Source organism: Salmo salar, chromosome ssa26, assembly GCF_905237065.1.
Source record: "Salmo salar chromosome ssa26, Ssal_v3.1, whole genome shotgun sequence".
NCBI lineage: Eukaryota > Metazoa > Chordata > Actinopteri > Salmoniformes > Salmonidae > Salmo > Salmo salar.
In genome coordinates this window covers 41,504,459-41,525,554 of record NC_059467.1, presented here as the reverse complement: position 1 = coordinate 41,525,554, position 21,096 = coordinate 41,504,459, and the positions used below count along the sequence as shown (strand labels likewise).

The window sequence follows — 21,096 nt, the reverse complement described above, 5'->3', positions numbered from 1 at the left end:
CTGAATGAAAATGAGTGTGCTGTTCGAGTAAGTCATTATCTTGCATAATACAGTCTTACTGTTGTCCAATATCTTCATCCAAAATGTCACACTGTGCTCTAAGGTCTGATTGGACCAAGAGAATAATGATACATTTTACCCGGGATGCATCGTTTGATGAATTGATGTACTGTAGTGGGGACGCATTTTGTTGTCGTGACCCCAGTTGAGCCATTCTGTTTAAAAGCTGGCTTTGTTTAATTGGTTTTGGCTGAAAGCAGTTAAATATTTAGACTGTTTATAAGCCAGTCAAATATTAATGTTAGAATCTATGATTTTAGCCTTTTATCTTGTTGTTTCATTTACATCTTCAAACAAGACCAACAGTGTGACCCTGGTCTTTGGTTTCCATGGTTTCCACTCATGTCCAAGACATGGGTCGTGTTCCCCTGCTCAGACGTTGCATACATCAACCAATGATTGCGTGCCATGTCAACGACTGTGCCGTTGGACACCAGATTGCTTTAATTAACATGTGATGTGGTTAACTGATACGTAAAATACCTATCCAGGCATCGTAAGACCTGGCAGGCATCAGCAACACCTGAGCAGAGGAACGTGCTCATTATCTAAGGACTGGAAGATGAGGGATTTAGAGTTCACAATGCCACTGAGGTTAAAGGGAAGGATCACCTCAGGTTAAAGGGATAGTTTCATTTGTGAATCATCACTCCAGAGGGATAGTTCACACTAAAACAAAGTTTGTCCGATGTTTTCATACAGCACAAAGTCATCTGAAGTTTAGCTCCGTTCCACACCATCTGTTGTAAAGATCTGGCTAGGCTATATGCAACAGGATAAATCAGCAGGGCTCAGTTTCACCGAAGCTACTGAAACAATGAGCAATTGCACATTCGTCAAACTCATTCCACAGAGGGCCGAGTATCTGCGGGTTTTCGCTCCTCCCTTGTACTTTATTGATGAAGGTCACTGATTAGTAAAGAACTCCCCTCAGCTGTTTGTCTAGTTCCTAATTGAAAGGGAAAACCAAAAACCCGCAGACACTAAGCCCTCCATGGAATGAGTTTGACACCCCTGAGCTATTGGAACCTCTATGTTTCACAGTATACACAGTGGAGGCTGCTGAGGGGAGGAAGGCTCATAATAACGTCTGGAACGGAGCAAATGGAATGGCATCAAACACATGGAAACCATGTGTTTGGTGGATTTCATACCATTCCACCAATTCTGCTCCAGCCATTACCACGAGCCCGTCCTCCCCCAATTAAGGTACCACTAACCTCCTATGATACACAACAAATGACACGTAGATCACGTTTGAGCTATGGAAATGTTTGTCAAACATTGTTTTTAAGGTGAACTATTCCTCTGTTGACAAATGCTCATTCCTGAGTCCTGTCACTCTACAGGAGATCATAGAGCCTTGTGCTCAAAAGTTTCCCTCACTTTTAATTTTTACGTGTCAGACAGGTGACATTAGTTTTCTGCATCACCTCAGACAACAATCATTTTTCATGATCTCCAATTTTTATTTTGACCACATTCTTTCCACACAACGTTATTATAGTACATACTATGCTTAATTTTGGAAAATACACGTTAATATTTGACTTGCAAGGTGGACGTATTGATGGATAAAGTCATTATCTCCCAAAATAGTCTCACTCTTGTCCAATATCTTCATCCAAACTTTCAGACTGGGCTCTATGCTCTGACTGGACGTAGAAACGAATTTGGATGACTTCATTGGGCGAGGATCACATTTTGTTGTCGTGACCCCAGTTGAGACGTTCTTTTTAAATGCTGGCTTTGTTTAATTGGTTTTGGCTGAAAGCAGTTAAATATTTAGTCTGTTTATAAACCAGTCAAATATTGATGTTAGGATCCAACTGAGAATTTGAATATAGAACGTTTCTCTGATAAGTTTTCATTTTGTCCATATTCTTTCCAAATAACATAGGTATAGTAGATGGATAATTTGGTGACTAGATGTAGTGGGGACACATGTGGTTGTGATAACCCCAGTTATCAAATGCTAATTCCTGAGTCCTATCACGCTACAGGAGATTGTCCTGCCTTGTGCTCATTGCTTATTGCTACCTTAGCATTTTTTCTTTGTTTGTTGTTCATTTTCTGCATCACCTCAGACAACACTCATTTTTCATTATCTCAGGGACTTTACAGAGTAAATGGGGAGATGATTATCTTGCAGAACTGTGAATTTGAATATAGAAAGTTTCTCTTATAAATGTTCATTTTGTCCACATTATTTTCACAACATTATTATAGTACTCACTATGAGTATTTTTTTAAAAAAAGACCAATTGTGAATATTTTGCTGCAAAGTGGACGTATTGATGGATACTTTTGTTTCAGTGCAAGCACATTATTTTGTCCTCAAACTATCTTAATGTGATTCCGTTGAACCCTGAAGATTGAACCCAAACACGTACTGATGTCCTAAAATGGACACCATACAGTGTAATGCGTGGCATCCATTTTAGGTTATCCTTAATTCTCTGCGGAAGGCCTGTCAATCTTCTCTGCTGTCAGTTCCATCGTTATGTAGTATGAATCGGCAGGTTCTTGCTTTGTTTTGATCTTTTCAGAATGTGGGGTGTGACTATGAGATTGACTCCAACGCGGTGGAGGATCGCTGTGGGGTTTGCCATGGCAACGGGTCTACTTGTGAGACTGTGAAGAAGACCTTTAAGGAGAGCGAAGGGCTTGGTATGCTACTCTCTGCACTTAAAGTGGCCCTCCAGTCTCCTTTTTCACCTCATTTAACTCCTGATTTACTTAACAAAAGCCACATCCCAATAGGTGGTCAAGGTTCTGTATGCCGTGACATAGCACATTTTACCCTTTGGTGTTTACTTTACTGTATTTATACTTGAGATACCACCTTTTCTACAGTGAAAGTATTTTAAAAAATCACTGGAGAACGTCTACTGATATACAGTGAGGGAAAAACGTATTTGATCCCGTGCTGATTTTGTACGTTTGCCCACTGACAAAGAAATTATCAGTCTATCATTTTAATGGTAGGTTTATTTGAACAGTGAGAGACAGAATAACAACAAAAGAATCCAGAAAAACGCATGTCAAAACTGTTATAAATTGATTTGCATTTTAATGAGGGAAATAAGTATTTGACCCCCTCTCAATCAGAAAGAATTCTGGCTCCCAGGTGTCTTTTATATAGGTAACGAGCTGAGATTAGGAGCGCACTCTTAAAGGGAGTGCTCCTAATCTCAGTTTGTTACCTGTATAAAAGAAACCTGTCCACAGAAGCAATCAATCAATCAGATTCCAAACTCTCCACCATGACCAAGACCAAAGAGCTCTCCAAGGATGTCAGGGACAAGATTGTAGACCTACACAAGGCTGGAATGGGCTACAAGACCATCGCCAAGCAGCTTGCTAAGAAGGTGACAACAGTTGGTGCGATTATTCGCAAATGGAAGAAACACAAAAGAACTGTCAATCTCTCTCGGCCTGGGGCTCCATGCAAGATCTCACCTCGTGGAGTTGCAATGATTATGAGAACGGTGAGGAATCAGCCCAGAACTACACGGGAGGATCTTGTTAATGATCTCAAGGCAGCTGGGACCATAGTCACCAAGAAAACAATTGGTAACACACTACGCCGTGAAGGACTGAAATCCTGCAGCGCCCGCAAGGTCCCCCTGCTCAAGAAAGCACATATACATGCCCGTCTGAAGTTTGCCAATGAACATCTGAATGATTCAGAGGACAACTGGGTGAAAGTGTTGTGGTCAGATGAGACCAAAATGGAGCTCTTTGGCATCAACTCAACTCGCCGTGTTTGGAGGAGGAGGAATGCTGCCTATGACCCCAAGAACACCATCCCCAACGTCAAACATGGAGGTGGAAACATTACGCTTTGGTGGTGTTTTTCTGCTAAGGGGACGGGACAACGGGGCCATGTACCGTCAAATCTTGGGTGGGAACCTCCTTCCCTCCGCCAGGGCATTGAAAATGGGTCGTGAATGGGTATTCCAGCATGACAATGACCCAAAACACACGGCCAAGGCAACAAAGGAGTGGCTTCAGAAGAAGCACATTAAGGTCCTTGAGTGGCCTAGCCAGTCTCCAGACCTTAATCCCATAGAAAATCTGTGGAGGGAGCTGAAGGTTTGAGTTACCAAACATCAACCTCGAAACCTTAATGACTTGGAGAAGATCTGCAAAGAGGAGTGGGACAAAATCCCTCCTGAGATGTGTGCAAACCTGGTGGCCAACTACAAGAAACGTCTGACCTCTTTGATTGCCAACAAGGGTTTTGCCACCAAGTACTAAGTCATGTTTTGCAGAGGGGTCAAATACTTATTTCCCTCGTTAAAATGCAAATCATTTTATAACATTTTTGACGTGTTTTTCTAGATTTTTTTGTTATTCTGTCTCACTGTTCAAATAAACCTACCATTAAAATTATAGACTAATCATTTCTTTGTCAGTGGGCAAACGTACAAAATCAGCTCTCCTCACCCCAATCAAAACCTTAACCATTATGAGATAAACATTCAGACTGACTCTGAAACAGGTTTTAAAGTGATAGACAGTGTACTGTACACTGGGTATTGTTGTCAGCGTCCCATAGCTTGGTTTGAGCTGTCAGTTTGAATGTGAACTAGGTCATGTACTGCATCTGTGTTTGGTGGTACAGTATTATATTCCCATTATATTCCCATAGACTTCAAAGCACAAGTCTGACATCAGTCACTTTTTGTGGAGGTATTAAGAAGGTATCAAGCTGGGTGGATTACAAGACAATAAACTAGGTCAAATTGAAAAGGAGAAAAGTAAAGTTTCAGTAGAAGTGTACTGAGGGTAGTAGAGATGGAAGTTGAACAGCCCGTCTTGACTGGACCCTTTCTGTCTCCCAGGGTATGTGGACATTGGGCTGATTCCAGAGGGGGCTCGGGACATTCGCATCGAGGAGGTGGCTGAGGCTGGGAATTTCTTGGCTCTCCGGAGTGACGACCCCGGCAAGTACTTCCTGAATGGCGGTTGGACTATCCAATGGAATGGGGAATACAAGGCAGCGGGGACGGTGTTCACCTATGAGAGGACAGGCCAACTGGAGAACTTGACCTCCCCTGGACCAACCCTAGAGCCAGTGTGGATACAGGTTGGATCACATGCGCGTGCACCACACACACACACACACACACACACACACACACACACACACACACACACACACACACACACACACACACACACACACACACACACACACACACACACACACACACACACACACACACAGCATGTGCCAAATACTCCGAATTGTCGTTTAACAGGCATTGCATGGTTTGTTTATCTAAAATACCTTCCACTTGAGAGATGTAATCCAGGAAAAGCAACACGTAAACAGACAAAATGTTCACTTACACATATTTAATTTGTTTTATTCAACTTTAATCAAACCGGGACATCTCTTTTCAATTAAACTCTATTTTGCATGATCGGCTCTGTGGTTCTAGTTTCATGGAGATCTAAGACGTTGTTGGCTTTTGATTAGAAGTCATTATTCCCTAACAGGGTTTGGTTGTTCAGGCAGTGTAGGTGTTTACACTGAGCTACAGTAATTATTCCCTAACAGGGTTTGGTTGTTCAGGCAGTGTAGGTGTTTACACTGAGCTACAGTAATTATTCCCTAACAGGGTTTGGTTGTTCAGGCAGTGTAGGTGTTTACACTGAGCTACAGTAATTATTCCCTAACAGGGTTTGGTTGTTCAGGCAGTGTAGGTGTTTACACTGAGCTACAGTAATTATTCCCTAACAGGGTTTGGTTGTTCAGGCAGTGTAGGTGTTTACACTGAGCTACAGTAATTATTCCCTAACAGGGTTTGGTTGTTCAGGCAGTGTAGGTGTTTACACTGAGCTACAGTAATGAAATAAATGTATCTTATTTTAAAGGCTGTGTCATTTCAAAGACTTTAACCCTGCTGTGCCAACCTGTGCAAAACTAAGGGTACAGTTTCCAATAATTGTTTGTTGTTGACCTTGAGAGAATCCACTTTGAATCTGTACAATTCTCATCCAGCGGGAATTCCTTTGTGTTATGTCTAAAAAAGAGAAGGGTTTTTTGGTCGAAGCCATATCGTTTTGAACGGTGGTGCTGTATTCTATCCTCTCTGTCATTACAAATTCCCCCCATGTACAGTAAATGAATTCACAGCTACACCCGTACAAATGCATCACAACAACTGAACAACAATCTCAATGCCTGTTTTTACACTTTAAAGTAGCTGACGGCCCAGTGAAAATCTCACTATTAACTCCTATCTGTTAACTCATATCTACATAATGTTGTTGACTCGTCCTGTACTCTTATTTCTGTCAGAAGCATAAATTGGAGAAAAAAGCACTTTAAAAAAAAACATCTCAAACAGACGGTTTCAAAAACGCTGGCTATTTCCTCATAGAACACGTTGTCATCTCCCTGAGGAGAATGAGCTAGCCAATCAGCAGCCTAGAGGAGGATGAGCTAGCCAATCAGCAGCCTAGAGGAGGATGAGCTAGACAATCAGTTTTCTACTTGCATTAATATTTTGAATGAGCGGTATACGCCCACACCATTCTGCTGTTGGGGTACGCCCACACCAGGCCAGGTGGTGGAGGCAGTACCAGGGGGCAGATAAAGGGCTTTGTCCCACTGTGGGGATCTGAAGCCCCCCTAGCCTGGCATGGTGCCCACCGGGGTAGGGGTGGTAGGGGGACAGCTTCTGTCTGTCTGCTGGACCACAGACAGTGGACAGAGAGATGAGTACTGGCACTGATGTCATGTTGACCTCTCCTCTCACTGGCACTGCTGGAGTCTACTAATAGTCTCTCTCTCTCTCTCTCTCTCTCTCTCTCTCTCGCTCTCGCTCTCTTTCTCTCTCTGAGTTGATGCTTAACTTTCTCTCCCTCTCTTTCTCCCTCTCCCTCACACTAAATGAGTGTTTGTGTGGTGGTTTCTCACTGATGTTTCAATGTTTTTGTTATGAACTCTAATGAGACCACCTTGTGTGAGGTAAGTGCACCATGTGTGATGACTTGTAGTTGTTATGTTCTGCAGTAAGTGGAAACCTATAATCAACAAGTGAGAAATTATTGATCATGTGTACGTAACTGTATGACGGTCACACGCAGCGCAGCACTGAAACAACTTAACAATCTACAATGTTATTTCTGAACATTTAGCGATAGAATTCCCTTGCATCTCTATCTCTCTGTGAGGACACAGTGGAAACAGATGATTTCCAAATAATTTAGCCTGTCACAAGGCCCCATGACTCTCTCAGCCAAAATGCTTTTGTTTTGGGACATGTGCCACTCAAATTCAATGTTCCTATCTCCGTCTCCAGAGGAAACATTTTGGAATGCCCTTCAGAGACAAATACTTTTCAAAACAAATATTTGCACTTGTCCAAGTAAAACCCTGTGGAGAGAACAGCTGTTGAGCCAACTCCCCAGGTCCCAGCTTTACCTTTCCATTAGTGTCAACTGTGTCTGCTCAAATTCTTTACCCGTCTTGCACAAAGCTCATTCATCCCCTAAGTGTGTCAGCCTGTCCAAACACAGGATCAGGGAAGTGGCAGCTCGGTTGTTAAGTCCTCTCAAATGGACACTACAGTTCATCGTAACAAGCTTCCAGTGACACACAGAAAAGTCAATGACTTGAGGGAAGGGCGAAGGAGGTGTCAAAAAGAGTGCTCAAAGGGCAAACACGTAACCATGGTGTTTGGAATTAGACATTGTTTGCTGAGCGTTGATAGATATTGGAGATGAGGAGCGTTCCCTATGGAACTGGATTCCACAGCGTTCTTCAGGTGTTTGTCTCCAGGACCTCATGTTGGAGGTGGTGATGGAGGGGCTGGCGTGGATGGGCTTTGTATGTCCCATTTGACCACTTTACCCCATGTGTCTCACTTGAAGTGGCACTCAGTCTGTCATGTTTCAGGTATCACTAGGGAGGTAAGGTGTCTGGTAGATTGGACACATTTACCATGGCGTTTGGGGGCAACTGGAGAAATATTTTTATAAACCTTGGCAACACGTTGTACAGAGAAAACACATTTGCATTTCACTTAGACAAGGATGTTCATTAAATATTGAGCGATATCACAGCCAAGTGTAAACACTCTTTAAAATCAGATAAGATAATAATATCACACTCCACTTTCTGCCAGTCTTGCTTGTCTGAGCTTGATCTACTTACTGTACTAGCATAAGATGGAAGACAAATTAATTAGTTTCACAAACGTAGTCCATACGCCAAGTACCCACAAATTAATATCCATGACCTTTTGATGGTGGAAGACAATGTACTGGATTGAAAATGTGGCTGTGATTATATTCGAATACATGCAACTCATGACTAATTGAGTATTCCTTTTGGCTTGTTGATAGCATATGCCTTAGTAACGGCTTACGGAATAATTTGTTATATCAGTGGGCTTTATATAGAATTGTCAGTGTATCAGTTTGTCCCATGAGAACCCGCTTTGATGTCAGTTTTGGGAAAAAGCTAAAGAAGATTTATATTGTTCAATCAAATATTGCTTTCTTGTTTCCCAGTTTGCCTGAAGTGAGCTTCAATCCTCTCACTAGAGCTGATTCTAATAACAATGATTTGAATCAGCACCAAGACATTGACAGTAAAAACAAAGATGAATTGTGTGGAGCCATAACATTTTGTTCTGTGCTGTCACTGTGAATGACAAATGACAGTTCTTTGGGAAAATCATTTGTCATAGGCAAGCGCATATCTTGACAGCCACTGTCTCAAATTCTGTTTAGTCTGCGTCATGTAATTATTTATCCCACGTAGAAGAGATATCCTGGCCAGTGTTTCACTTCTAACTCTGTATAAAATTGTCAAACTCACTGTGACATGACTTGATTGTCAGGCATAACACTTTGTGCTTTGACTTTGTCATGTTTGCCGCATTCCAATATGATTCCTGAAGTCCACGTAGTTATTTCACCGTGATCCAATAACAGATTTCACAACCTAAACTAAAATCTAGACTGTGGAGATCTACATGTAGAGATTTACAGCATACAGAGTGCTACAGAGTTACCATGGTAACATCATTCATACACTGCAACATAATTCTGTGGGCTATTCTTTTTAATGCTGCGGTTGTCAATGCTTTCAGTAGATTTGAATGATCCAATCAGACACGAGGCATCTGTGAAAGTGGAGGCCAGAATTTAGGGTTTCATCTGGCCTGAAAACAAATGTGCTTGTTCCAGCTACTAACACGACAGTGACAGTGAAATTAGCAAAGATATTGTTGTTCTTTTTCCACAAAAATAGCAACTTCTTGTACTCATTCTCTATTGTATTTCACATTGTACTCGAATGTCTTCCCAGAGACCACAATGTTCAACATTGTGTAATTGATCACCTATTTGTAATGTTAAACAAAGGCTTATTAGATTAGTTGCCAGGAGCCCTTCTCCATGGCAGGGGTCTCCAACAGGTCGATGGTGAGCTACCAGTAGCTCGCAGCCCACCTATGAGTAGCTTGCCGAACAATTCTGAAAGTACATGCAATTTTCATATCCAGCTACTGTACTGTTACAGGTTTTGATTTTTCCATTTATATTTTGAGGTAGCTCGTTAGCACTTAGGGTGCCCTGATTGGGGTCACCTCGTTAGTAAGTATGTGTTACACCTGTGCTGGTTTGTCCATCTTGTTAGTGGGAAGGTGTTTCACCTGTGCTAGCCCAGGTGATATTTAAGAGAGTTTGAAAGAAGCCTGAGTGTTGTTTGTTTTGCTCCATATTCTTTTGACTCCCTATTCTAAGTTGTTGTAGGTTTTTCTTTTAGTCTGAGGCAAACCTAGTGGGCATCCATGGTGGGTGTCTGTTAGTCTGAGGTTAACCTAGTGGGTGTCCATGGTGGGTGTCTGTTAGAACCGCTTACTAGTGGCTTTGCCAACTTTCAGTGGTCACCCACATGGGTGCCTTTCAGAACCCCTTACTAGCAGTGGTGTAAAGTACTTAAGTAAAAATACTTGAAAGTACTACTTAAGTAGTTTTTTTGGAGTATCTGTATATTTTTTACATCTTTTACTTCACTACATTCCTTAAGAAAATGATGTACCTTTTTACTCCATACATTTTCCCTGACCTCCAAAAGTATTTGTTACATTTTGAATGCTTAGCAGGACAGGAAAATGGTTCAATTCACACACTCAAGAGAACATCCCTGGTCATCCCTACTGCCTCTTATCTGGTGGACTCACTAAACACAAATGCTTCATTTGTAAATAATGTCTGAGTGTTGAAATGTGCCCCACACTATCCGTAAATGTAAAAAAACAAGAAGACAATTGTGCCATCTGGTTTGCTTTATATAAGGAATTTTAAATGATTTATACTTGTACGTTTACTTTTGTTACTTAAGTACATTTTAGTAATTATATTTACTTTTAATACTTAAGTATGTTTAAAACCAAATACTTTTAGCCTTTTACTCAAGTAGTATTTTACTGGGTGACTTTCACTTTTACTTGAGTAACTTTCTATTAAGGTATCTTTACTTTTACTCAAGTATGACAATTGGGAATTTTTTCCACCACTGCCGAGTGTGCACCCACATGGGTGTCTTTTTTTATTATTGACTATTCAATCACTATTCTGAATGGCAGTGAAGGCAATTATTTGTTTATTTTAATTTTATTTCACCTTTATTTAACCAGGTAGGCCAGTTGAGAACAGTTCTCATTTACAACTGCGACCTGGCCAAGATAAAGCAAAGCAGTGCGACACAAACAACAACACAGAGTTACACATGGAATAAACAAACACATAGTCAATAACACAATAGAAAAGTCTATATACAGTGTGTGCAAATGAGGTAAGATTAGTGAGGTAAGGCAATAAATAGGCCGTAGTGGCAAAGTAATTAAAATTTAACAATTAAACACTGGAGTGATAGATGTGCAAGTAGAGATACTGGGGTGCAAAGGAGAAAAAAAATATATAACAATATGGGGATGAGGTAGTTGGATGGGCTTAAAGTTAGAGAGGGAGATGTGAGTCTCCAGCTTCAGTTATTTTTGCAATTCGTTCCAGTCATTGGCAGCAAAGAACTGGAAGGAAAGGCGGCCAAATGAGGAATTGGCTTTGGGGGTGACCAGTGAAATATACCTGCTGGAGCGCGTGCTACGGGTGGGTGTTGCTATGGTGACCAGTGAGCTGAGATAAGGCGGGGCTTTACCTAGCAAAGCCTTATAGATGACTTGGAGCCAGTGGGTTTGGCGACGAATATGAAGCAAGGACCAGCCAACGAGAGCATACAGGTCGCAGTGGTGGGTAGTATATGGGGCGTTGGATGGCACTGTGATAGACTGCATCCAATTTTCTGTGTAGAGTGTTGGAGGCTATTTTGTAAATGACATCGCCGAAGTCAAGGATCGGTAGGATAGTCAGTTTTATGAGGGTATTTTTGGCAGCATGAGTGAAGGATGCTTTGTTGCGAAATAGGAAGCCGATTCTAGATTAAATTTGGATTGGAGATGCTTAATGTGAGTCTGGAAGGAGAGTTTATAGTCTAACCAGACACCTAGGTATTTGTAGTTGTCCACATATTCTAAGTCAGAACCGTCCAGAGTAGTGATGCTGGACTGGCAGGCAGATGCGGGCAGCAATCGCTTGAAGAGCATGCATTTAGTTTTACTTGCATTTAAGAGCAGTTGGAGGCGAGTTGTATGGCATTGAAGCTTGTCAGGTTAGTTAACACAGTGTCCAAAGAAGGGCCAGAAGTATACAGAATGGTGTCGTCTGCGTAGAGGTGGATCAGAGAATCACCAGCAGCAAGAGCGACATCATTGATGTATACAGAGAAAAGAGTCGGCTCGAGAATTGAACCCTGTGGCACCCCCATAGAGACTGCCTGAGGAACGGACAACGGGCCCTCTGATTTGACACATTGAACTCTATCAGAGAAGTAGTTGGTGAACCAGGCGAGGCAGTCATTTGAGAAACCAAGGCTGTTGAGTCTGCCGATAAGGATGTGGTGATTGACAGAGTCGGAAGCCTTAGAACCCCTTACTAGTGGCTTTGCCAACTTTTAGTGGGCACAAACATGGGTGTCTTTCAGAACCTAAAGGCTACCTAAATTCTATCAGCATATTGATTGCAGCATCCGCTCGGGCAATACACTGAACTATTGCTACTCTGACTTCTGCGATGCATACAAGGCCCTCCCCGCCATCCCTTCGGCAAATCCGACCACGACTCCATCTTGCTTCTACCGTCCTATAGGCAGAAACTCAAACAGGATGTACCCTTGACTAGAACCGTTCAACACTGGTCTGACCAATCGGAATCCACGCTTCAAGATTGTTTTGATCACGTGGACTGGGAAATGTTCCAGGCAGCCTCAGAGAATGACATTGATCTATACGTTGACTAGGTGAGTGAGTTTATAAGGAAGTGCATTGGAGATTTTGTACCCACTGTGACTATCAAAACCTACCCTAACCAAAATCCATGGATGGATGGTGTCTTTCGCGCAAAACTGAAAGCGCGAACCCCTGCATTTAACCATGGAAAGAGGACTGGGAATATGGCCGAATATAAACAGTGTAGTTATTCCCTCCGCAAGGCAATCAAACAAGCGAAATGTCGGTATAGGGACAAAGTGAAGTCGCAATTCAATGGCTCAGACACGAGACGTATGTGGCAGGGTCTACAGGCAATTACGGACATCAAAAGGAAAACCAGCCAACGTGTTAACCCTCGCAAGGCTGCTGGCCCAGAGGGCATCCCTAGCCACGTCCTCAGAGCATGTGCAGACCAGCTGGCTGGTGTGTTTACGGACATATTCAATCGCTCCCTATCCCAGTCTGCTGTTCCCACATGCTTCAAGATGGCGACAATTGTTCCCGTACCCAAGAAGGCAAAGGTAACTGAACTAAATGACTATCACCCCGTAGCACTCAATTTTGTCATCATGAAGTGCTTTGAGAGACTAGTCAAGGATCATGTCACCTCCACCTTACCTGCCACCCTAGACCCAGTTCAGTTTGCATACCGCCCTAACAGGTCCACAGACGATGCAATTACTATCACACTGCACACTGCCCTATCCCATCTGGACAAGAGGAATACCTATGTAAGAATGCTGTTCATTGACTATAGCTCAGCATTCAACACCATAGTACCCTCCAAGCTCATCATTAAGCTGGAGGCCCTGGGTCTCATCCCTGCCCTGTGCAATTGGGTCCAGGTCTTTCAGACGGGCCGCCCCAGGTGGTGAAGGTAGGAAACATCTCCACTTCGCTGACCCTCAACACTGGGGCCCCACAAGGGTGCATGCTCAGCCCCCTCCTGTACTCTCTGTTCACCCATGACTGTGTGGCCAGGCACGCCTCCAACTCAATCATCAAGTCGGCAGACAACACAACAGTAGTGGGCTTGATTACCAACAACGATAAGACAGCCTACAAGGAGGAGGTGAGTGCACAGGAAAACAACCTCTCACTCAACGTCAACAAAACAAAGGAGATGATCGTGGACTTCAGGGAACAGCAGTGGAGAAGGTGGAAAGTTTTAAGTTCCTGGGTGTACACATCACAGACAAACTGAAATGGTCCACCCACACAACCCTGACAAACTTTTACAGATGCACAATTGAGAGCATCCTGTTGGGCTGTATCACCGCCTGGCATGGCAACTGCACCGCCCACAACCGCAAGGCTCTCCAGAGGGTGGTGCGGTCTGCACAACGCATCACCGGGGGCAAACTACCTGCCCTCCAGGACACCTACTGCACCCGATATCACAGGAAGGCCAAAAAGATCATCAAGGACAACAACCACCCAAGCCATTGCCTGTCAATACTGCTACCATCCAGAAGGCAAGGTCAGTACAGGTGCATCAATTTTGTGGTATCCAATTGGTAGTTACAGTCTTGTCTCATCGCTGCAGCTCCTGTACGGACTCGGGAGAGGTGAAGGTCAAGAGCCGCGTGTCCTCCATAACATAACCCAACCAAGCCGCACTGCTTCTTGACACAATGCCCACTTAACCCGGAAGCCAGCCGCACCAATGTGTCGGAGGAAACACCTTACACCTGGCGACCGTGTCAGCATGCACTGCGCCCGGTCCGCCACAGGAGTCGCTAGTGCGCGATGGGACAAGGACATCCCTGCCGACCAAACCCTCCCCTAACCCGGAAGACGCTGGGCCAATTGTGCGTCGCCCCATGCGTCTGCCGGTTGCGGCCGGTTGCGACAGAGCCTTGACTTGAACCTAGAATCTCTAGTGCCACAGCTAGCAATGCGATGCAGTGCCTTAGACCAGTGCGGCACTCGGGAGGCCCCATCCCTTTAGATTTGTGTGTATTAGGTAGTTGTTGGGGAATTGTTAGATTACTTGTTAGATATTACTGCACTGTCGGAACTAGAAGCACAAGCAGTTCGCTACACTCGCATTAACATCTGCTAACCATGTGTATGTGACCAATAACATTTGATTTGAACTTCCTTTGAACCCCTTTCGGTTTTGTTTTGGTTGTCAAAGTGATTTCCTTTGTTAGTTCCCTTTGTTGTGAGTGACATTTGAAGTTTGTCTTGTGGGACCATCACATTGCTATCTAATCAACACAACATTGACATTATCCCATCCCTGGTTAGCCACTATCGTCTTAAAAAGCCAAACCTAACACAGTATCTGTCAGGACATTTTTAACTGAACATAATTTGGGAAAATATAAAACATTATTGGGGGGGAATTGCAGATTTTATAGGGCCCCCGTTAGTTGTTTATTAACCATTATTTTATCAGGTATATTGACAGAAAACAGTGAGCTACTTTCGCTTGTACACTAAGGACCTGGTGAAGAGTTGCAGAGGAGAGAAAAGAAGAATGTTCCTATTTGAAAGCTAGAAAGAATGTATAGCTTGAGACATGTTTCATTTAAAGTAGCTCTCATGCTAGAAAAATTTGGAGAGCCCTGCTCAATGAAGTATGCAACATGAGTTATTGCTTACTGCCTGTGCAAGCTTAGGATACAGGCGGCGTATCACTGGGTATCACAGCCAACAGACTCTGTGCCCTGGCAGTCTCCCGGTGCTGTCCCAAGCTGACCTGTTCTAACTTTACATCCTGTCTGTTTGGATAGCTGAGATCAGCTCTGGGCCTCCCAATGATGCTTGGTCCAGAAATTAAAGTGGAAATTGGTATGTGATTGTGCTGTTGGCTGGAATAGGTGTGTTGACTTGCTGAGAGCCCCAGCACGCGGGTGAGATGGCCATCTGGGAGGAGATACCATCCATGCCCCCCTCCTGTGCGATCATCATCCACAACCCGATCCAATCTCCTAAACACATATTAGCCACACACACCTCAAACCACTAACATGAGCACATTCCACACACTCCCCAAAAGACATGCCCCCCCATACCACTGCACAGCATGACACATACACATAGTACACACACACACACAGTACACACCAAACAACAAACCCTTCAACATCATTCACTTCAAAAAATATGTGATCCGAAGCAGCAATGGCTTGTTGACTGTTTGACCTTTTAGTTTGTGTGTTTTGTGCTTTTGTCTGTCTCGTGCTGTCTCGTGCTGTCTTGTGCTGTCTCGTGCTGTCTCGTCTGTCTCATGCTGTCTCGTCTGTCTCATGCTGTCTCGTCTGTCTCATGCTGTCTCGTCTGTCTCATGCTGTCTTGTCTGTCTCATGCTGTCTGTCTGTCTCGTCTGTCTGTCTCGTCTGTCTCATGCTGTCTGTCTCATCTCTCGTGCTGTCTGTCTCGTCTGTCTCGTGCTGTCTGTCTCGTCTCTCGTGCTGTCTCGTCTGTCTCGTTTGTCTCATGCTGTCTGTCTGTCTCGTGCTGTCTGTCTGTCTGGTCTGTCTGTCTCATGCTGTCTGTCTCGTCTATCTCATGCTGTCTGTCTCGTCTCTCGTGCTGTCTGTCTCGTGCTGTCTGTCTCGTGCTGTCTGTCTGGTCTCTCATGCTGTCTGTCTCATCCTGTCTGTTTCCTGCTGTCTCATGCTGTCGCATGCTGTCTGTTTTCATGCTGTCTCGTCTGTCTCATTCTGATTGATCCTATGTGTTCTACAGCTACTCTTCCAGGAGACCAACCCAGGGGTGCGCTTATGAGTACACCATCCATAGAGAGACTCTTCTGGACTCAGACAATGATATCCCTAACCCCGGTTTCTTCTGGAAGTATGGCTCATGGACTGAGTGCAGTGCCACCTGCGGGACAGGTAAGACACCAATAATGGTGGTTGGCTACAATGGATGTTTACCCAGAGATGTAGTTCATTATATCCTACTGGCCTACTGTTTACAACACATCCAGGTTATCATGCATGAGTGGCTTTGCTTAGTCTCTTATGGGTCATGTTACAATGTACTAGATAATTAAAACCTTTACAACGGTTTTGAGCTTTGAACTTACTAAAAGGACATTTTTAAAGACCCAGGTGTGAATCCAACTTTGGTCTTGATTTCTTTATAACGTATATTAGAGGTTAATTGTTGTTTATTACTCTTTTAGTATGAGTCATAACCAAGAACATTACTATTTTAGTGTGAGTCACAACCAACAACATTAAAAGGAATTGTGGTGAAACTATATTTGTGAAATTGGTGGCTCAGTCACTCAGATTGAAAATGGAGTGAAGGATGCCAACAGCATGGAATCCCTGAGTGGAGGGTAGTGAAGGATACCAACGGCATGGAATCCCTGAGTGGAGGGTAGTGAAGGATGCCAACAGCATGGAATCCCTGAGTGGAGGATGCCAACAGCATGGAATCCCTGAGTGGAGGATAATGAAGGATGCCAACAGCATGGAATCCCTGAGTGAAGGATACCAACAGCATGGAATCCCTGAGTGAAGGATACCAACAGCATGGAATCCCTGAGTGAAGGATACCAACAGCATGGAATCCCTGAGTGGAGGGTAGTGAAGGATACCAACAGCATGGAATCCCTGAGTGGAGGATAATGAAGGATGCCAAGAGTATGGAATCCCTGAGTGAAGGATACCAACGACATGGAATCCCTGAGTGGAGGATACCAACAGCATGGAATCCCTGAGTGGAGGATACCAACAGCATGGAATCCCTGAGTGGAGGATAATGAAGGATGCCAAGAGTATGGAATCCCTGAGTGAAGGATACCAACAGCATGGAATCCCTGAGTGGAGGATAATGAAGGATGCCAAGAGTATGGAATCCCTGAGTGAAGGATACCAACAGCATGGAATCCCTGAGTGGAGGATAATGAAGGATGCCAAGAGTATGGAATCCCTGAGTGAAGGATACCAACGACATGGAATCCCTGAGTGGAGGATAGTGAAGGATGCCAACGGCATGGAATCCCTGAGTGGAGGGTAGTGAAGGATGCCAAGAGTATGGAATCCCTGAGTGAAGGATACCAACGACATGGAATCCCTGAGTGGAGGATAGTGAAGGATGCCAACGGCATGGAATCCCTGAGTGGAGGGTAGTGAAGGATGCCAACGGCATGGAATCCCTGAGTGGAGGGTAGTGAAGGATGCCAACGGCATGGAATCCCCTGAGTGGAGGGTAGTGAAGGATGCCAACGGCATGGAATCCCTGAGTGGAGGGTAGTGAAGGATGCCAACGGCATGGAATCCCTGAGTGGAGGGTAGTGAAGGATGCCAACGGCATGGAATCCCTGAGTGGAGGGTAGTGAAGGATGCCAACGGCATGGAATCCCTGAGTGGAGGGTAGTGAAGGATGCCAAGAGTATGGAATCCCTGAGTGAAGGGTAGTGAAGGATGCCAACGGCATGGAATCGGTGAGTGGAGGGTATTTCTAATGCAAGGCCTTGTTGAATTTCGTGCCTGATTATCGTTGAGCATGATTCACTCATCACCCTCCGAAGGAAACATTGAGCCCACATGAACCCCTCAAAGATGCAACATAGTCATACTCAGAGGAAAACATTTCCAGCTAATTATTCTGATTTGAGAGTAATTCAACACTGCCTTCCTTAATGGTAAGTTTGAAGTTTAAAAGGATAATTTTGAACGTGTATAAGAGAGCTTTCACCAGGTATTCGAGAATTCCTTACAATGCTTACTGTAGCAGTGAATTTCCACAGGCTATGAGAAAAACGTCTTTCTACCTCAAACAAGCAAGTCTCAAATGGGGTAATTTCGATCCACACAGTAACAACGAGCTTCAATCACTTGACAGAACGTGAAAATCACTGCCACTATTTTTTATGTTATTCTACTGTATTCATTGAACCATCCAGTCATCTTGTTCCATCTACTTTTACAGGAAATACTTTGACAGTTTCTTACATTTAACTAGTCCCTGTGGAACGCATATTTAAAACTTGAAATTGTATAGAATTTTTTGCATATGCAATGATCGACAGCAAAAAACCCTCATTATGTTATTAAAGTTTTCTGAATAATATTACCTGCGTTTTTTTACTTAAACTGGCTTAAGGGTCATGGTTTGATGCAGTTACACATAATTCCATAGTGCAAGGAAAATTGGGTGGAAATGCTTGTCCAGATTGCATTTTATATCATGTCAAAGTTTTCAAAAAGTCTTTGATCTTTTTCTGTGACGTGCTCCTGTATACCTCTATGCGTATTTCTCTTGGGTCTCTAACCTTCTTCAGTTGAACAAGAAAGCAACCACATGATAATCGATTACAAATGGTTTGGATGAGTAAATAATCATATTGTACAGACTATTCTTACGCTAATGATTTGCTATTCAGTAGTTATAAAGTGTCTTCTGGGTCGCAAATCCTGCTGGCCAGAATCAATTATTAATCAGGACAGAATTAATTATTAACTTGTCATTAAAGTCAACCAAAAGGTACTTGAATGTGCTCTCACCGAAATTCTTCAAAGGATGAAATGTTTTTAATCAAGTTGCCCTCATCTGGAATATGATTCTCAAGGATCAAAGGCTGTGTAGTAATTCAGTAATTACATTGACTGTACTGCCTTAAAAAAGACCCTCTCAAATGGAGTGGAAAACTGATTTGCTGCAAGGATTCTATGACTTATGAGAAGTAACCTCTGCATTGCTTATCCCTTTACACTCCTGGGAATTGGCCTGTATGGATAGGGCTACATTGAAATGTTTCTTACAGAAGAAATATGGAACGCATAACCATGGTAACAATGAAAAGGGAACAGTTTGGCATTTATGGGAACATTATTAGACTAAAGGTGAGGACACAACAGTTCACCTAACACAAGACTGAATTCAAACCTTACACTGTTGATTTGATGTGCATTTTAAATTAACTGTACTTTTCCGCCGCATTTGTTCAAAAACGAAATCTGAAAATGCTCTGGATACATTCAGTAACATAAGAATATTCTTGGAGAATTTGGGGAAGGTGCAACATAAAACAAAATAATGACAGAAGTTGCATTCAGATGCGTGGTCCGTGGAACATTTTCTTTACAATACAACAAACAGGTTCATTCTGTTCAGGGCAACCCAGGGTATAATTCCATATCATCTTGTAACTGTACATCAAACATAGTGATCATAAATGTTAACACTATATATATATTACATTAGTTTTATGATATGTAAAGTGCACATTTGGAGTCGGAGGTGTTTGGCTTGCTTGTATTTCATTATGATTCTCAACTTTCAAAATACATTGAGTCATCTTAATTTACAGCATTTCCCTCACTCAGACAACAACGACAAACAAAAAAACATAGAACTGTGAAGCGGAGAGCCTGAGCTCTGATGTCATGTATAGCATGTTACTGTACAGCCACTGAGTTCTAATTTCAGGACTTATTGGTGTCCAAATCTGCCATTTTCAAACCATGTAAAGGGATACTTTTGGCCTTTCCAAAGGGAGAAAGTTAATTGTCCATTTCGTCCAAGACAAGTCTGCTAATGTGTAACTGGCACTTTCAAAGGTGACATGTAGAAACGCAGTCTGACTTTCAGATTGGATACGTATTGAGTTAATTAGAATGAAGAGTAAATGGTTTGCAACCAAGTCCCAAATGGTTTTAGCCAAACGCCAGAGCACTCAAGGGGAACTAAAGCAAAAGGCAATGTTGTGGGCTGATACTTCTTCGGTTACCCAAGAGTGCCTCTAGGACTAAGGCCATCTGTCTGCATCATGGCTGGCTGACTCACTGAAATAGGTTTTGGGAGAAGTTTCCCAAACTTTCTCTTCCTTTCTTTCTGCCACCTGTCTGACAGCGGTGTCCTGACAGCGGTGTTCTGAAGTTAAGAGGGCATTACAATGGAGAGAGTGGCAGCTTAATCTGCCAGGAGAGCAGAGGGCGATGACCAGACTCCACAAACATCCACAGCTTTTGACTGCAGCATAAATACTGTTCTGGCAATTTAATTATGTCACTGAATATTGACTATTCAATCAATATTCTGAATGGCAGTGGATATTCAGCCGGCAGATCCAAAGGTTAACGCTGCAATATGTAACTTTTTGGGCCATCGGATAAAATTGATATAGAATGGGAGTTATATATCTGTCTTTTTTTTCCTTCATTTTCTTCTTTTTATTTTACTTCTTTTTTCTCCCCAATTTCATGGTATCCAATTGGTAGTAGTTACAGTCTTGTCTCATCGCTGCAACTCCCGTACGGACTCAGGAGTGGCGAAGGTCGAGAGGCGATGCATCCTCCGAAACACAACCCAACCTAGCCTGCTTCTTGACACATCGCACATCCAACCCAGAAGCCAGCCGCACCAATGTGTCGGAGGAAACACTGTACCCCTGGCGACGTGGTCAGCATGTACTGCACCCAGCCCGCCACAGGAGTCTCTAGTGCGCGATGAGACAAGGATATCCCTGCCGGCCAAACCCTCCCTAACGACGCTGGACCAATTGTGCATCGCCCCATGGACCTTCCGGTCGCAGCCAGCTGCGACAGAGCCTGGGCTCGAACCCAGAATCTCTGGTGGCACAGCTAACACTGCAATGCAGTACCTTAGACCACTGCGCCACCCGGGAGGCCCGATTTCTCATTCTCATTGGAAGCAAGTCTGAGAAGCGGTAGAAATGTTCTTTATGTGCTATTTCTATGCTTCTTGT

General features: G+C 43.4%; 1 protein-coding gene across 1 annotated transcript in view; it reads left to right on the top strand.

Annotated features, from left to right (window-relative positions):
* LOC106592618 (A disintegrin and metalloproteinase with thrombospondin motifs 7-like) overlaps positions 1-21,096 on the top strand; it is a 166,638-nt gene that overhangs the window by 85,754 nt on the left and 59,788 nt on the right. The window contains 4 exon segments of the mRNA XM_045708312.1: positions 2,610-2,730; positions 4,911-5,155; positions 16,119-16,151; positions 16,153-16,267. Of these exon segments, the coding sequence (XP_045564268.1) occupies positions 2,610-2,730; positions 4,911-5,155; positions 16,119-16,151; positions 16,153-16,267 (514 nt within the window).